The 17,182-nt window shown below is 41.7% G+C and overlaps 1 protein-coding gene across 4 annotated transcripts in view; it reads right to left on the bottom strand.

Moving 5' to 3' along the window:
• Positions 1-16,274, bottom strand: part of CACNA1D (calcium voltage-gated channel subunit alpha1 D) — a 356,488-nt gene extending 340,214 nt beyond the window's left edge. For all 4 annotated transcript variants that reach the window (XM_075073231.1, XM_075073232.1, XM_075073233.1 and 1 more), the window contains exons 1-3: positions 16,194-16,274; positions 13,573-13,891; positions 10,322-10,427 (exon numbers count right to left, since the gene is read on the bottom strand). In XM_075073231.1, the coding sequence (XP_074929332.1) occupies positions 10,322-10,427; positions 13,573-13,891; positions 16,194-16,233 (465 nt within the window). In that variant the 5' untranslated portion in view covers positions 16,234-16,274. The remainder of the gene's footprint in view (positions 1-10,321; positions 10,428-13,572; positions 13,892-16,193) is intronic.
• Between the last annotated feature and the right edge of the window lie 908 nt (positions 16,275-17,182).

Genomic DNA, 17,182 nt, shown 5'->3' with positions numbered 1-17,182 from the left:
CATGCTATTTTTGTTAACCGAAATTTGCCAATTTCTGCTAGAATGTTGACCGCCAATGGCCAGAGATGTCTGTTCTGGCTTCCTGGGCATAGCACCTGTCTAGGCAAGTAGCTAAACTCTCCACCACACATTCTGGGGCTTTCATCCTGCAGAGTAGCAAGTACTGGATTAACATTTCAAATGTAAACACCGTATGGAAGCTGACTGCGTCTTCTGAGACTTCTAACATTAATTCCCCCAAATTTACTTGCCTGCTGCTGTTTACCTAGATGTCACTATTGTTGCTGGGTGACTATGGGAACTGTGGCTATTCCTTCTGTTTTTATATTGCCACTACCAGTCATTTTCACTTCACCAAAATTTGCTGCCAAAACATTTTGCATCTTGAAAAACTGAAATGAAGCCTTTGGTAATGCACTGAATGCTGAATTTGTGGGGTTCAGCACCCAACCAGCCAAACCGTGCTCATTAAGAGCAATATCAGAAGCAGTATGTTAAGTTTAAAGAGCTCATATTGTACATCTATCTAAGATACTTACATGGTCCCATTACCGTGCTATCTGAGCACATCAAGATCTTTAATGTGTTTATCCTCACACCACCTCTCAGAAGTAGGAAAATACTATTATCCCCATATTACAAATGGGGGAAAGGCTAAGTGACTTACCCAAGGTCACACAGGAAGACTATAGCAAAGCAAAGAATTGAATCCTCAAGTCTCAAACTAGCACCTTACCCACTGGACCATCCTTCCTCCCATTGCATTACTCCACAGTGTTCCTTAACTACCCTTATTCAAAGTTATCCATTGGATAGAGGAAAGATCTCTCTCTTTCTTTAGCGAGTAAAATAAATTTCCCCTCCAGTAACAATAAAATGTGTGTTGGGGAATATTTCATTTATTTTTAGTAACATTTCCATTATAAAAATTGTCTGTGTTATGGAAGCCAAGTCAGATAGCAATTAGATCATACAAGCTGGATTACTAAACCACACTCTATTTGGTTCTACTCTTGGGAAGCCTCCTCAAGCCTCATCTGTGCAGAACCCAGGAACCTGTCTTCTGGGTGAGATGAGTTAACATGAAAACAGGACACCTGTGATCTGTACAATGCACGAGCTGACTTCCTATTCAGTTCCAGGTACAAGTCAAGGCATTAGTGGCAATCTTTTAAACACTATCTGGTCTGACCCTCAGTTGTTGTGAAACCTCTTTCTTTTCTATTTCATGCCCCAAGAGTTGAGGTCCTTTCCACTGTTGGTATCTGGAGCTAGCTACATTGCTTTAGTTTAGGAAGTCAGTGGCAAGGCATTCTCAGCTAAAAGCACTCGCATTTGAGCTTGTGTGACCCACAGACCTCCTGGGTGTGGTGTTCTTTCCCATCTAGTGGCACTGAGATCACTTAGAGAGAGCTAAATGAGCCTGCTCTAGAGCCTGAGCCTTTTAGCTCATGTGGTAGAGGCCCATGCACTAAGCTCCAGAGGCCCCACGTTCGATGATGACCAGGATTTGTCAGTTTTACACTTGCTTGCCTTGACTGTCCATCAGAGCCCAAGCAGCATGAATTTCAGCTGATGCTGCAAAGCTTTTAGGCTCAATCATCTTTGAGTTCAATATTAGTGTGTTTTTGTTTCTATTCTGATTTTTTAAAAATTTCTTTTTGGCTAGCTTGCCTTAGGTTAGGTGAAGTGTAGAACTGTTTGTGTGTTCTGAGCTAACAATTTTTATATTTTTAATAATAAATGCACAGGGCCTAAGCACTGTTGATATGGACACTATGTGACATTAAATAAATAAATTACGCAACCTCATTTACCTCATTATCACATAATGAATTTCTGAGGTAACATGGGATAGGCTTTTCAGAAAAACTCATCACTTGCTTAACTCTGCTCCCCTGGAAGTCATTGGAAAAACTTCCACTGAATTCAGTGAGAGCAGAGTTAGACCGATACTGAATGCTTATGAAAATCTCACACCAGATACCAGCTATACAAGATTTTAATAAACATGGCACTCTGTTACACCTGGAAAATATTTCAATCTAGTGCTGATCACTGAACTTGAGTGTAATGTGCTCCTTGCAAGAAACATTCTTTAACAAATAGATAGCTATGTTCGGCACCAACTCAAGTTTTGGAGAGGTTTTACAGAGTAGCCCCATACTGAATAAATTGCAATCCAGTCTTAACATGACATAGGCAAATGGGAATGTGATAGAATTCTCCAGTTTACAAAAACCTCTGGGGTCGGAAAATGCTTCAGAACCATAGTTTAAGAACGTTTTATTTATGCAGCAATTGAAATCACTGTTTTCTCAGGGAGTAAAGCTATATGAACTAGTGTTTATGTCAGGTTTACCTGCATTAACATTGGCTGGTAAATTGACAAATTACATTGTTTGCATATATTCTGTAAAATGATTTGATAATCTTGGGTTATATATATTTTACATAATGCATGCACATTAAACTACGTGCACATCAAACTTCTTTTTAAAATAGTCCCCTTGCAGAAATGCCTCCTACTGAGGAGTCCTTACAGCTTTGCAAAAGGTTACTTACTGATGCATATTGTCCCTGTATATAACTATCAAATGACATTTTTACCATTGCTTTTAGAAAAGGAAGTCAGGTTGCTCTGTCAGTCAAACAGCTATTGCATGTTTTGCTTATGTCAGAAAAGATGACAGAGTAATCAATGCACTGAAAAGATAACCACAACAAAAAACTTATCAAAACTATGTCAACCAAACACAAAAAAAGTAACGAGGAGAGATTTCAAAGCCTACTTGATGTTAAGCTTGTTTTTAAAGGAAAAAAAAGACATTTTGCAAAGCTGTAAGGACTCCTCAGTTGGTTTTCAACACTGAACTACTGACTTCCTCTCAAACCCTTCTGTGTACTCACAGAGTAAGCTGTAAATACATTTTCACTTTCTTTAACTGTCATTGATATTCAGATGGCATATCAGGTACAATTATATCTTATATTTTGAATGCTTTTTCAAATTAAACATATTGAGATTTTTCTTTATTAAAAAGAACATTAGTCAACAACTACACTACCTGTATTTTACACTTTGGCTAAAAACTTACTGAAGGATTAGATACAATAAATAAAGTTTTAATTTCTCTGACATGTTTATCTGTTTGCTAAGTAGCTGACATTATTTCCAGTAGAATCCAGTTAATCCTTGTCTTTCCTGCATACTGATTAGTTGTCTGGCTTTTATGCTATAGATTGCACTAACTCTAAAGAGTGTGCTTGAACTGAGAATCTGAAGTGGGACATATTGAAACAAAAAGATAAAAAATGTATATGAACTGGAGCACGGGGAGATGAGGGTGGGGTTGAGCACAGGGACCTTTGAACCAAAAGGACAGGTATAGCAAAGACAATAAATACGTGGTGTTCAATTCTTAAAAAAAAACAGAAAAAATTAGCCATTAAACAAATGCATCTTCAGAGGCTTTTTTTATAGGAATGCTTTAAAAATTAATAATGGTATATACTGATTAGTTTCAGACTTTTATTAGAAGTTCATTGTGGATATATCATGCGGCCTGGGGATTGAATGACTTGTTAGATTACTATTGGGATCAAGGACTGACACCCCTTGGTCACAAGTTCAGTTAGGTCTACAAAGTGTAGTCTTTTGCAGTGATGAGTTGGAGCCAGTTCCCACCGGTTCGCAAGAACCGGTTGTTAAAATTAGACACCGGTGTAGAACTGGCTGTTAAGGGGCGGGTGGGTAGGCAAACAACTCTGGTCTGCGGGCCAGATCCGGCCTGCGGGACCGTCCTGTCCCACACCTGAGCTCCGAGGAGTCCCAGTTGGGGAGGTCGACGCTCCCCCGGCCCCTCCCCCGCTTCCGCCCCCCAGCAGAGCCGCAGCATGCCAATCCGCCGGCAGCTGGGCATTTCAGCTCCCGAGTCTTGCTGCTTTGAGCAGCAACCGGTAAGGTAACAAGGGGAAGGGAGGCTGTGAGCTCCAGGGCCTCCTAGGGGTGGCAAGTGGGGCAATTTGCCCCAGGCCTCGGGCCCTGGCTGCAAGGGCCCCCGGCCCCATGAGGATGTCTCCGGGGCTGAGCTCCTCCTGCTCAGAGCTGACAGGCCAAGTGGCAGGAGCTCAGCAACTCTCCAACATTTTGGCGGGTGTAAGAAAATCATCAAACAGCTACCTCCGCAATTATGGGGGGGAAGAAGATTACTTTTCTCCTTTGTATCAATCACTGGACTGTTCTTCACCAATCCCTGATAAGCCCCTGATCCAGTCTTCTGACCCACAAATCATCACAGTTTGGCTCATTAGGATTTATTTTCCCCAGGAACACACGATTAATATTGTAAGAAACATGTAAAAATGTTTGACTCCCAATGTAAGAAACATGTAAAAATGTATGACTCCCAATGACTCAATGCATTGCCATTTCTTATGGAGAAACGTACAAAAAATACATCCTGGGAACATCCCTTAAATCAGAACTTTTTACAGGAAACCGATTGTTAAGATTCTGGCAGCTCATCACTGGTCTTCTGCATTCCAGAAGAGTGCCATGGAATGTACTGTGTAGTTGACATTCCAACATCACACTACTGGAATGGGCTTGCCTATGGGGAACTGACTGTGCCTCCTAGATCTGCCCAAGGAAGGGACCTCCTTTCTCTCACACAAACAATAGGAAGGTGACTGAGCTATTTCCATGGAAGGGTCATCCACTCTGGCTCCTCCAACCCTGTTAGGGTGGCAGAGATGGGCAGGCTAGGGGTATGACTGGCTGTGCCAAGACAGTGCAAGACAGGGGATGTATGCTGTCCTTTCTTCAGTCCTAATGGGGATTCTCCCAAAAAAGCAACACAGGCTGGGGAGGCATTATCTTTCCTGTAGAACCCTCTCCTTTTAAGAGGATTCCCAGAGGCAGCTGTGGCCAGAGCTGCCAGGGACACAGAGTTAATGAACACATACGAGGGCCTCTGTGCAGATGGCTCTAGCACTTGGTGATCTGCTATAGTCTGTGTGAAGTCCTAACAATCCTTGAGATTCTTGATTGGGCCTCACAGCCTGTTCCCTGGAGACAACAATCCCACCAATGAAACAATGTGTAGGGTTTAAACACAGGCGGGGCCATCCAGCCCAGCATAAGCAAAGTCCAGATTCCTTGCACATGGTATTGACTATGTTTATTATTCCTAACTTACTCCTAGGAAAGAACAAGAAGAGCCTCATAGGAATCCCTGCACAGTGGGGAAAAGGCAGACTTATTTACATCAACCTGCCAGCACATTTCAGAGTGAGAAGCAGAGCACCCTAATCAGAGAAAAGCACTGCCCAAGCAAGATAAGGAAAGTTCCCATACCACAGGGGGAACACAAGATGGGGAGAGAAGATAAAATAGGAGTAAACAGGAAGGGAAAAAAGGAGATAATGCAGTGGGGTAGTGTGAAGGAGGAAAGAAAAGAAGAAAAACTGAGTGGGAAGGGGTGAGGTAGAGCAAAGTAGACAGGAGGAGAAGGCAAACAAAGGGGAAGAAGAGGAAAAATAGAGGAAAGTAATAGGGCAGAGATAACATATCAAGAAGAGAAGAACTGGGGTGGTAAGCACAAAGACAGAGACATGAAGGGAAATAACATAACAGAGAACGGCAGCAAAACTGAAAAGAGAAGAGAAAAGAAAGAAACAAAAGAAAGATACAGGGAGGAAATCCATCTGGCCAGAAACAGTGCCTCATAGCAGCCACTGACAAGAGACAGTGCTAAATGAAGAGCTGATTCAGGTACTTAGAAGACTCAAAGCACCTGAAATACCAGAAGGAAGGAAAAAGAAATCACTTTAAAGTCTGAATGGAGTAGTGAGCTTATGCTCAAAAAGTCCACCCCAGAATATACCGGCCCAGTGTTCCTGCTACAGGATAGTAATGATTCCCACAGAAGTCAATAAGGATTTCTTGTATCAAATGGAAGAACTGAGCACAAACTGAATGTTAGGTTTTCAGTTTCTGCTCAGTCAGTGAGAATTTTCACTGAGTGAGGATTATTTAAAAACATAACAAAGACTTCAAGATTTGGTTCAATAACTAGTTTTCAAGAATATTATTTGTCATTGTAAGAATGGTCTGCAATACATTTCAGGCAGTTCAGACAAGCATGAGCACATTGCTCCATTCAGGTAGAGGAGACTTCCCCCACTGGCATACATCAAAGCAGCTCAGTCAGAGGAAGAAAAAAATTTCAAAAAGGCTCAAACATGCATGTACCTGCTCAATGCAAGACTGTCAGATTGGTGAGCAGCCAAGCACAGCCCTACCTGACAATTCAGTTCTCCACTGCCTGCTTTGCGTGAAACACATTGCTTCTTTATTCTATGTCCTCCAGACCTAGCAGGCAGTGAAGCATCAATATCTAAAGGGAGAGGAAGTACCATCAAGAGAACCCTAGTGGAAGAACATGGTCATACTGCCTTCCCAGTCCCTATAGTAGAGAAAGAGAAGAGAGGGCAAAAGCCTCCTCTTTCCCACTCAAGAGACAAGAAAAAGAGAGGATAAAGAGAGCAATACACACAGAGGAGCACACTGAACTCATCACAGCAGCCATAGACAGGGAATTTATGTTTACTAGACATTTATCAACCAAGGAGATGCATAAGATTGGACTCCCCTACAATGTAAGAAGAAAGAACCTGAGCTATCCATTCCCAACATCAAGAAGGGGAGTGTGCTGGGCTTAGAGCCTCTAACACTACACAACAACCTTCCCTTCTTCCTTTTGATTTACTTAATGTGTTAGTTCTTTACAACTCATTTCATAGTAGACAGGTGGCCATATCACAAAAACCATAACCACCAGCACTGATACCTTTGATGGCTGTCTCAACAGACACAAGTAACTGAATGTGTACAGATAATGAAAAACCCTCTCATCCTTAAGCCTTGTCCATATTAATTTTTCTTAAATTACTGCATTGTTACAGTAAAAATGGTGCAAAACTCCTAGAAAATAACTTCCTGAAGTTTGAGAGTTGAAAATTGACTCACTTCCAAAATCTAAGACATGAGCTATTTTTAAAGTTTATTAATGTACATATAATTGAGCCATTAATACTGTTAGTCATATCCATTTCTATTTGTCCTGTGATGCCTTTTGTATATTTGTAATCAAATTAATTTGTCATAAAATGTATTTTATAATGAATATTGTGATGTATAATTGATTTTGTTGACTGTTTTCAATGGAGAATGAGTTGCGCAATATATTTTTGCAAGTTAAATCAGCAATAGAGAACTGAAAAAGCATTCTTCATCAAAGGGACTCACCAAAAGCTAAGCCATTTGTGTGATCTAATACTTCACTGACTGAGCTATAAGCAAGGATTTACTCTCAGAATCTGTCTCCTGGACCACATAACTGGGTCTTGAAAAGCCACAGGAAGGGAGCTCTTCTATTACAGAACATCTATTCTGCAATCTAAAGTAGATAGAAGGCTCTGCTGCAGATTTCTCAAAGTTTGCAGGGGAAAAACACCTCTCCTGCATACCTCCTAAGATGTGCGGGATGGGAGAGCCTCCCAATGTCCTACTGCTCATCTGGGATAGACTCCTTTTCCAGGTCGCCATTAACCACTGCCCCACCTCTGTTTCCCCCATCCTCAACCAGTGCTCCTTAGCTAGGTTTTCAACTTCATAACCATAAGCATATGTTTGATATGCTTACATTTTTATGAATATAAACACTGCAAATATAACAGTTATAGCCCAAATTCTGAGCTGGTGTCAATTCATTTTACTCAATGGAGCAACACTGATTTACACGAGCAGACAACGCAGTTCTCTATTTTGAGATGTTATACAAATTTAGAGCTATAAAATTTCTGCCTTTACAATTTTCTTAGGTTTTAAATGACTGTGATTTTTAGTGATGTGTGTACATGTTTATTTCATTTTTAACTGCATTTATAAATTAAAGTTTATAGATAATCTGAAAGCATATGAGATATTAGGACAGCCACTGACCAAACACAATTTCTGTTGGAATATCAGACTAACATGAGCACAGAGGAACAGAAGCTGGTGGAACTCAGACATAACTGAAGAAGGGGGCAATAACAGTTCTATAACATAAGCTCTATTTCTTCCATAATACCACAGAACTCTCTCTATCTCACATCAATGAGTTCAGGGTCCCAGGGTCAGCAAGGGTCTGACAGGCAGTAGCCACCCTTCACGATAGGTTCTAGTGTGAGCCTAGAGGATTTCCAGGAAGATACCTACGTGCAGCTCCTGTACTTTGCCTCCACCCACATGTAGAGGATATACTGGGCAGAAGAGTCAATAGATGCAGGATTCCACAGAAAAAGACGTCAGTCCATTTCAAGACGTACAGTTACCACCATGGAAACAGCCAATCCACTTTAATTCCAATCTATTTATTTTATTTGATCATATATATAATACAGATAAAATATGTGCCTTCCCTTTTATCTGACTTACTCTGACCCGGTATCAAAAAAATGCTGTCAAAATAAAAACACGAGATTAAATTCTGCTCTAGAGTTACTCAGAATTTACACAAATATAACAGAGCAGAATGTGAATATGAGAGTGATCAAGATGTAGAATTTGTTGATGTATATTAAAGGAGTCCAAAAAAGCCTCTCTAAAATGCTAAAAAATGAATATGAATCTCTGTATTAAAGACTATAATTTATTTCTGCTTAAAACAATATGGCTGAGTTAAAAAATCTGGAAAACAAGAAAGGAATAAGCACACACTTTAATCCTAAATGTTAACACATTATAAAATTAGGTCAGAAAGATCTGAGTTCAGCTTTTGTAAAAGCTATTGCTTAAAAACCCACCAAACTGTAAAATTATTAGCCTCTGACACACAAATATTTTACCCTTTTCATGTGATGTTCTATAAAAGTAGTTGTTAACAGAGACCTTCTGATGGATTGACAGCTATGGAGATTTCTGCCCTGAATTTCTCAGAGAAAAAACAGATTGTTGATTGGCTCAGATATTCAGCTGCATAAATTGTTATTTACATTGACCTGAATTAGTCTGCCTTTTGCCAGTATTTTTATTGTCTATATTTGTTTAATCTTGTACCCTTGGTAAACAAAAATGCACAAAATGAATCAATGTATAAGAATTATCATCTACAGTAAAATAAACAAGATTACAAATTATAACCTGAACAAATGTCTTCATTCATGTAAGGCTATGCATTAACCCAGATTTTCCACACAAAAATAATTCCACATTATCTGTTTACTAGCTTGGGTCCAATCCTGTGTTGTGGCTATTGTTTGGGGGTTTTGGTTTGTTTTTTTTTCACACCCAAATCTCCCATGAGGATTTGGAGTGTGCAAAGACCATACAGTCAGGACCTATGAACTCTTCCAGCTTCTCAAATGTATCATAAACGTTAAAAGGTATTATTCAATGTAAACAATGGAATTAGCCCAATGCAATCCAATATTAATACTGGATACAATATGCATTACAAATACTACTATAAAATATATTCTTGCAATTACATTGTAATTTAAAAATTAATATAGATTTGTGACAAACAATAAAACACAACTGTAGGAAATTATTTTTAATCCTAGATATACTCTGCTGTACATGATACACTTTTCACATTGCAGCCCGAGTTAGAAATCTCTGTTATAGCAACAGCAGTCTCTTTTTAAAACTCAGCTTTAAAGAACATAAACATTCCTTTAGAATGTCTTCATTAAAACAACACTTCCCCCTTACAACATTTCATCTTTCTCCATTAGGGCAGTGTTCTAATTATATAACAACGATCATTGTATAAATTCTTGTCTTGGACTAGTCTATTATAAAGAAAAATCCTCAACTAATATAAACCCTAAAATATAGCTAAGAATTTAGCATTAAAATCTGAAAACACTTGAAACTAATATACCAGGAAGCACAGTATGACTTCAAGAGGACTGATTTCAGAAAGCAAAAGAGCAAAAAACCAGCAAAGTAATTTTAATCTAAACAGTAACACACAAATTAAATTACATTCGTTTATATGTAACACTATCGTCAACATATACTGTCCCACAATTTTATAATTTTCATCAATTCTCTTTTTACAGTGGATACTACAGAACACATATTGAAATTGACAACCAAAGCAGTGAAATATTTCGAAGACATTTTGTTTCAGAGTATCACTAAATGCCATTTTTTCTAACTAACGCTATTATCCATACTGTCAACTGCTCCCTAATATCAGCAGCTAATTGTCAAAATATATAATAAACCAACATAAATCTAGAAAGGAAATCCAAGAATACTTACCAAATTATGATTAGTTGAATTAGAATCATCTTCTGGGAATGGGATGTAAACAGCTAAGGCCACACAATTGGCAAAAATAGCCAGTAGTATAAATATGTCAAATGGTCTGAAAAATCTTGTTAAGGAATACATGGATTTTGAATATATACATAACTCCAGTCTCATTCTGCTTTTGATTTCTACATCTTGTACTCACATTTTATTTTAAAATAAGTGTGATTTTTTCATTACAATCTTTTGAGTGATGACTTTGACAACCAATTCTTCCTCAGCGTCAATTATATCACCATACCCTTTTGTTTTCGATCACAATGACATTGAAATGCCCTCTTTTCTTCTATGACAAGGAGCATAGCTACATTCATTCTGCCACCCAGTATTTTATATTAAATACTGAGATGTAAATCTAATCACACAATATTAAATCAATAAGTTGGCCATTGGATTATATGGTATACTTGCAAACCTATGCACACGCACCTCCCATTAATCTTAATGGAAATTACATGCATCAAGGGGAGAATAAACCACACAGGGTGAAAACTGTAGTAGGGGACAAGGAAGGTCCCAGCAAAGCAGAACTTCAGCAGTTTTGCAGTGTGAGGGGTGGAAAGCTGTGGCGTGAGTATGCAGGAAGGTTCTGCACCTGTCTCACGTCTGTAACTGCTGCCTTCTGTATCAGGTCGGCCTCAGTCAGGGCTTGGAGATAAGGGTTTAAATAAGCAGAGCCAGGATGGGATAGGGACATGGTCACTTGCTCTGCAATTACATAGACCTAGTGGCTATAAACTTCCATGTAGAGGATATGCAGGAATTGCAGCCACTATACTAGTCCAAGAGCTGAAATAGCAACAACAGGTAGCCAATCCAAGTCCCACTGGGAACACAATTCCTCTTCCCCAAGAAATAAAAAAACTTCTGAAGTTCACCCACACACTGCTCATTTACCCTGCCTATGCACAGAATTTGGGTAGAGAAGCAAGATATTTCACTTATATTTATTTAGAGACATATACTATCCTCAACGACATGCACAACTCTCATTGATTTCTATCTATGGGAATTTTGTATGTGCATCACGAGCAGTATACTGAAAATGGTCTTAATTACCTTAGAGGCATAATCTCAGCAGATGAAATTCAATGCTATGCAGAGAGCCAGCACAAGGACTACGCATACTTTAAAACCACTTAAGCCCTATTTTGCTGGCTTTCTTCACAGGAGAAAATTCATCCATCCTGAACAACAGACTTTATGTTTGCAACTCCCATTAAGATCAATGGTTGCTCTTTTATGTACAGTAGATCTCAACATACAAAGTAAGAACATACATAATCTAAATCTGCATTTTCCTGCTAGCTGAAATGAGTAGATTATATCAATTTGCATTTTAGTAACTTACTACTTTGTTTTATGATGTAGTGCTACTGGGTCCAAATTCTGCTCTCAGTTATTCTACTCAGCCTGAGAGAGACCAACTCACTGGAGTTTCTCTCACTTTATACCAGTGTAAATGAGAGCAGAATTTGGCCCACTAAATCTAACTTGTAATTAAATTATGTTTAAAAAATAACTCAAAAGAACATCTTTATAAAAGAGAGTAGCACTGGCCATTGCCAAATGTTTTATATTAACAGCTCTCACTGGAGGGTCTGTTTGAAGTAACACATTTATTTTAGCATTTAACAATCTACTTGCTAGCATAGTCATTTGCTATTAAAGGGAAATTATCTAGGATGACAGACCAAAATTTTACATCCCCTCCCCAGGACTCCCACCAAAATGATATTATCTGTTTCAAAATGTTACTTGAGATTTATGAAAAATACATACTCTCAACTCTTCAAAAGAAGTTTTAAAATCCCAGCCCCAACCTACCACTATTGAACCAAGAAAAAACAACCAAAACAAAACATATAAGCCATTGTGAATATATGCTAGCAATTCTGCTCTCTCATCTATGATTATATCAGGAACATATCCAAATATGTGTTTTGGCTGTCGATATGTCTTAAAAGTTCAGATGAATCATGTACTGCAGACTACTTGTATGTGCTCAGAGTGAATCTGCAGCTTGGCTCCTAATGTCTCCCTGCCTCTCCAGTAGGTAAGCATTAGTTTGAAAGGACTTCTGCATCTGGCTCACTGGGCCTAGCAGTAATGTAGCAAATTGCCATGAAGAAGATCTAGGCTTCACTTCTTGCTCCTTGGGCAAACAGGCTTGGGAGAGCTATAGGGCAATAGCCTGCGGAGAGGAAATACTTCATATTACTCAAGCAATTATTTACCTGCCAATTAGAAAGAAGCATTGACAGGTTTTGGCCCATCAAGTCTCCCTTCATCAGAATATAACGGTTGCAACCTGGGGATTTGACGGAGGGATGTGAAGTAGACAAAAGTGAGTGGAGGGGTAGGGGGATAGGAGATGTTATCTTGGCTTCAACAGAGGAGTGAAAATTCCACATGACAGGTGAGCAAGGAAGGGACTATCTGGATCACCAGATGCATCAGTCAGCCTGGGGCAAAGTGAATAAGAAATTTATTTAATTTAAAAAAAATAAATATGTAACCACATAACTACCTTTAACAAGGGCATGTCCAGAATATTCTCTAGGGACAAAATGATTTGAGAGTGTTTTTTCCTGGGGCAAAATAGCTGGAAAACATACCAAAGCTGCGACCCTGCTTTTCTCTGTACATTTATGTTTCATATATTTACTTTAATTAGGGAAATGAAATTCCACGTAATGATGACAGATTAAGAGAGATAGATCCCTGCTCATCAAAATGAGACTAAGTATGTAACTACCATTAACATCAATGGGTTACACATGTACATATATTTGCATCAACATGTGTTATCTCCCCAACAGTTAAAAATGCTTTCACTGCCAGGAACACTATTATTTTAATATACAAGTTCTTAACTGTAAAAGAAAACCTGAAACCTAAAATATTATAATACATTGTTTAAACCAACGACTTTTTTTACCTACACACATATGTATATGAAAATAAATTTCATACTTTTAAAAATGCAAAGACTGTGAGACTGCTATTTATTACAAATAAAATACTAAATGTAACCTCAAATCCAATACCATGTAACTTTACAACAAAAGAATTTAAATACTGTTCTGCTCCTGTTCCAAGGCCTCATTGCTTTTTTGTGCTGTCCTAGACAATCTCTCTGACACATTTGGAATACTGAAAGAACAGATGGTAAAAACAAAATGGCATCAAAAGGATACTTCCATTCTACTAGACTAATGCAGGCTCTTCGTATTGGGTTATTGAGGGATAAACAGAAAAGGGCACGGGGTGGCCGACTGTTAGATGTATTACCCTGTTTTTTGCTCTTGGCATATTGCTGGCGTTTTCTTTGGGACAGAGCTCCTACAGGTTGGGCTGTGGTGGTGCTCATAGTTTGGGCAGCCTTGGCTTGTCTAGCAGCATCAATTGCAGCTTGCCAAGATAGAACAGTTTGCTTGGATGGTGCTGAACTGTTTGACTGAATAGTTGGTCCGTCACCAGGGAGAGGAATTCTGGTACTACTTGCATAGTTTGCCTCTGCAGAAGAAAAAAAAAGTTATTTAGTTTTAGGTTTTTTACATTCCAATATAAACATAGTATTCTAGATAAAAAGGATGGAACTATTTAAATAACTCCTGATGTTTCCTTTTTACACACACATACATATATAGTAGGCTCCTTCTACTATAAGAAAGATACAGGAATCGGTATTATAAATGTCAGCTAAATAGGACTGTCAAGATATGCGCTGACAACGAAACACTGTTCATCTTGACTCCTCCACTTGAAGCATTGTACTGGAGTTTTCCAAATTGGATGACAGCTTGCACATCATCATATTTATATCTAACAAATCCTATCTTTTGTGTGTGTGTGTGACTGACTTTGCTAAAACAGCACAGTATTTACTAGTTCCCCACCCCCCTCATTTTGGTCAAAACAAATTCTAATAGTTCAGAGTATTCTGAATCATTTATCAAATTAGAAATATTCTTGTCAAGAAGTTAAATCCTTCACCTTTCTGCATTCTTAAAAAAGGAAACTATATAGACACTTCCCTCCAATTAAAATTCAATAGCCTTTGCTGATAAACACTTCCAAAAACATTACTATCCTCCACATTGTAAACTGACATACTGAAAACCCTCCAAAACCTTTTGAAAGGAAAATAAACTACAAATTCAAAATAATAAACCATTGAAATAATCTCATCTAGGTGGTCAACAAAGAAGGCAAAACAGCCCTATAGAGCAAGGATCTTTGTTTTGCAAGCTTCCCAGCTGAAGCAGCAGAGTCTAGTACCAATGGCACCTGTCAGAAGGCCATATCCCCTCCCCCACCCAGTAAACTCAAAACTTGAAGATGTCTGTGGGGAAAAAAGATGGAAGGTTGGCACAGGATATGTGCTGGAAATTAGGGGAGAGAATGACACTCAAGCAGATCTGCCAGGGCAGTAGATGGAAATATTATCCCCTGATCGTTCACCTGACATAAAACAGATAAAAGTTCCATATGCAAAATCGACATCCCCCTCTACCCACCCACCCACGCAACCTCAGCGAGGCACTAAAAAACCTGCCCTGTGCGCGTGTGGGTACGATGGAGATGCGGATAGAACCGGGCCTCAGCTGCTGCTGCTTCTCTCCCTGCCCAACTTCGTGCTGCTACGTGTGTGTGTGAGAGAGAGAGAGAGAGATGATGGGGAGGCGGGGGGGGAGGAAAAGGGGTAATATTAAAATGGCTCCCTAGGCTGGCAGCTGGGAAGAGGTCACTCCTGGATCTAGCCTACAATATTCCCTGCTGCACCAGTGGATCTCCCACCGAGATGTGACACAAGAGACGGGGAGGGAGAGCGAGGAGGTGGCCATCAGACCGCACTCGGCACATCAACAGCTGGGTCCATTGCTAGGTTACACGAGAGAGAGAGAGAGTGTGCCTGCCTCGGGTTACAGTTTGACACTAACAGTTTCACCTGACTCATTTTCCAAATAATTCTTTCGTCTTCCAACGCCCACCCGCCCTCCCCACTCCGGCCTTCCGCCTCCCTTTCTGGGATGCCATGCAACGGGACTGGACACAAATCAGCCACCATCCATCTGTCTTTAAATCGAGCTTTGAAAATGAATCAAAGCCCGAGCCTCAGGGGTCCCCGGGAGAGCTCCTGCCCTCCAGAACAGCCACGAGCCCAAACTTACCGTTAATTTCAGGAGGGGTGAATCATTTAAACCCAGCCCGGGGGGGAGCAGCAGCAGCGCCGAAGCCCGTTCACAAAGGAGATTAACACACACGAGCCCCATGTGTCGTCTCCCTCCGTGCGCTCCCGGCAGCGGCGCCAGGGGGAAGCGGGCTGACAGCCGCGCATCGAAAGCCCTCACCTGCCCCTGCCCACGCACCCCAAACAGCCCCGCTGCCCCGGGAAGCTGCATTTCCAGCCACGTTGGCCGCACGCGGAGAGCGAGACAGACACACTCCTCTCGCTCGCAGCCCAACCAGCTGCGAGTAATGGCCTCAGGGCAAAAGGCACATTCATTAAACCCGCTCCCATGTTGGCCATACGCCGAGGGCAGCATCCCTACCCCACTTCCTTGTCTTTTATCCCCAGGCCCTTCCTAAATCCCCGCTTTCCCCTTCCGTCTATATCTATCTTTAGCCCTATTCCCATCCTTAATCCCCCACTCGCATCCCTTCTCCAGCCCAAAGCCCCTGTCTCCCTAACCTTCCCCGTGCCCTACACCGCCCCCTCTCCTAATCCCCCATCCCTGTCTCCGAAATCCCTCAGTAATCCCCCACCCCCTCCTCGGACACGCTGCTGCCCTTGCTGGATGCACCGGGCTCTTACCTTCTGGGTGCCGCTCCTGCTGCTGCTGCTGGTGGTGCATTATTCCCACTTTCTCCAGGGTGTAAACGGAAGAAAAGCAGAGACGCTCCCACCCCACCCCCACGCCAGGTGTGTGCTGCCCCCTGAGCTCCCCACTATCCGACCCCCATGGTAGCGACTAATGAGAGGCGAGGGGCTGCTCCTCCTCCTCCTGCTGCTGCTGCTGCTTCTCCGCTGCTGCTGCCGGTGCTGCCAAATCCCTTAGAGTTGGAGCCAACATGACACTCACATCCGGGTGACACGGGATCTCTCCATCCCTAGCAACCCGGCGGCGGCGGCTGCTGCTCTGCCCGCTGCTGTTCTCCCCCGCCGCCGCCCGCCACAGGGTTAACTCCTTCGCTGCCGCCGCCCCGGGGCTCGGCCGGGCTGGAGTGGCGGGGAGGCTGAGCCGCGCTCTAATCAGCCTGGAGCTACGGCCTCAGCAAATAGAACCGCGCCGGCCTGGTTAACCCTTCCAGGGCCAGCTCGGTGGGGGGGTCCCTCACTGCAGCCCCTCCTGTCCCTGCTATTTACCAGCCACAGCCTCTCATTTACCTCACATACCCGAGACCTGCCCTTCACCCCTCCAACCATACCCCAGGCCTGCTCCACACACTCACTCCCTCAGCTAAACCTGGGCCCTGCCCCACACATTCACACCCCCAGCCATGCCCTGGCCATGCTCCTGCCCCACACACTCACTCCCTCAGCTAAACCCAGGCCCTGCCCCACACAGTCACACCCCCAGCGAAATCCCTGGCTTGTCCCACACACTCCCTCAGCTAAATGGAAGCCCGGCCCCATACATTCACACACACACCAGCCTTAACCTGGCCCTGCCCCCCTCACACTCCACCCTCTAGCCATACCCAGGTCCTGCCCCATACATTCAGCCCCTCAGCCCCACTGAGGCCCTGCCTCCCACACTCATCCCCACATCCTATGACCCATACCCATGACTTGCCCCAGGC

This window comes from Chelonoidis abingdonii, chromosome 17 (assembly GCF_003597395.2).
Source record: "Chelonoidis abingdonii isolate Lonesome George chromosome 17, CheloAbing_2.0, whole genome shotgun sequence".
NCBI classification, from domain to species: domain Eukaryota; kingdom Metazoa; phylum Chordata; order Testudines; family Testudinidae; genus Chelonoidis; species Chelonoidis abingdonii.
The sequence above is the reverse complement of the archived record's forward strand: the minus strand, read 5'-3'. Positions and strand labels throughout refer to the sequence as shown.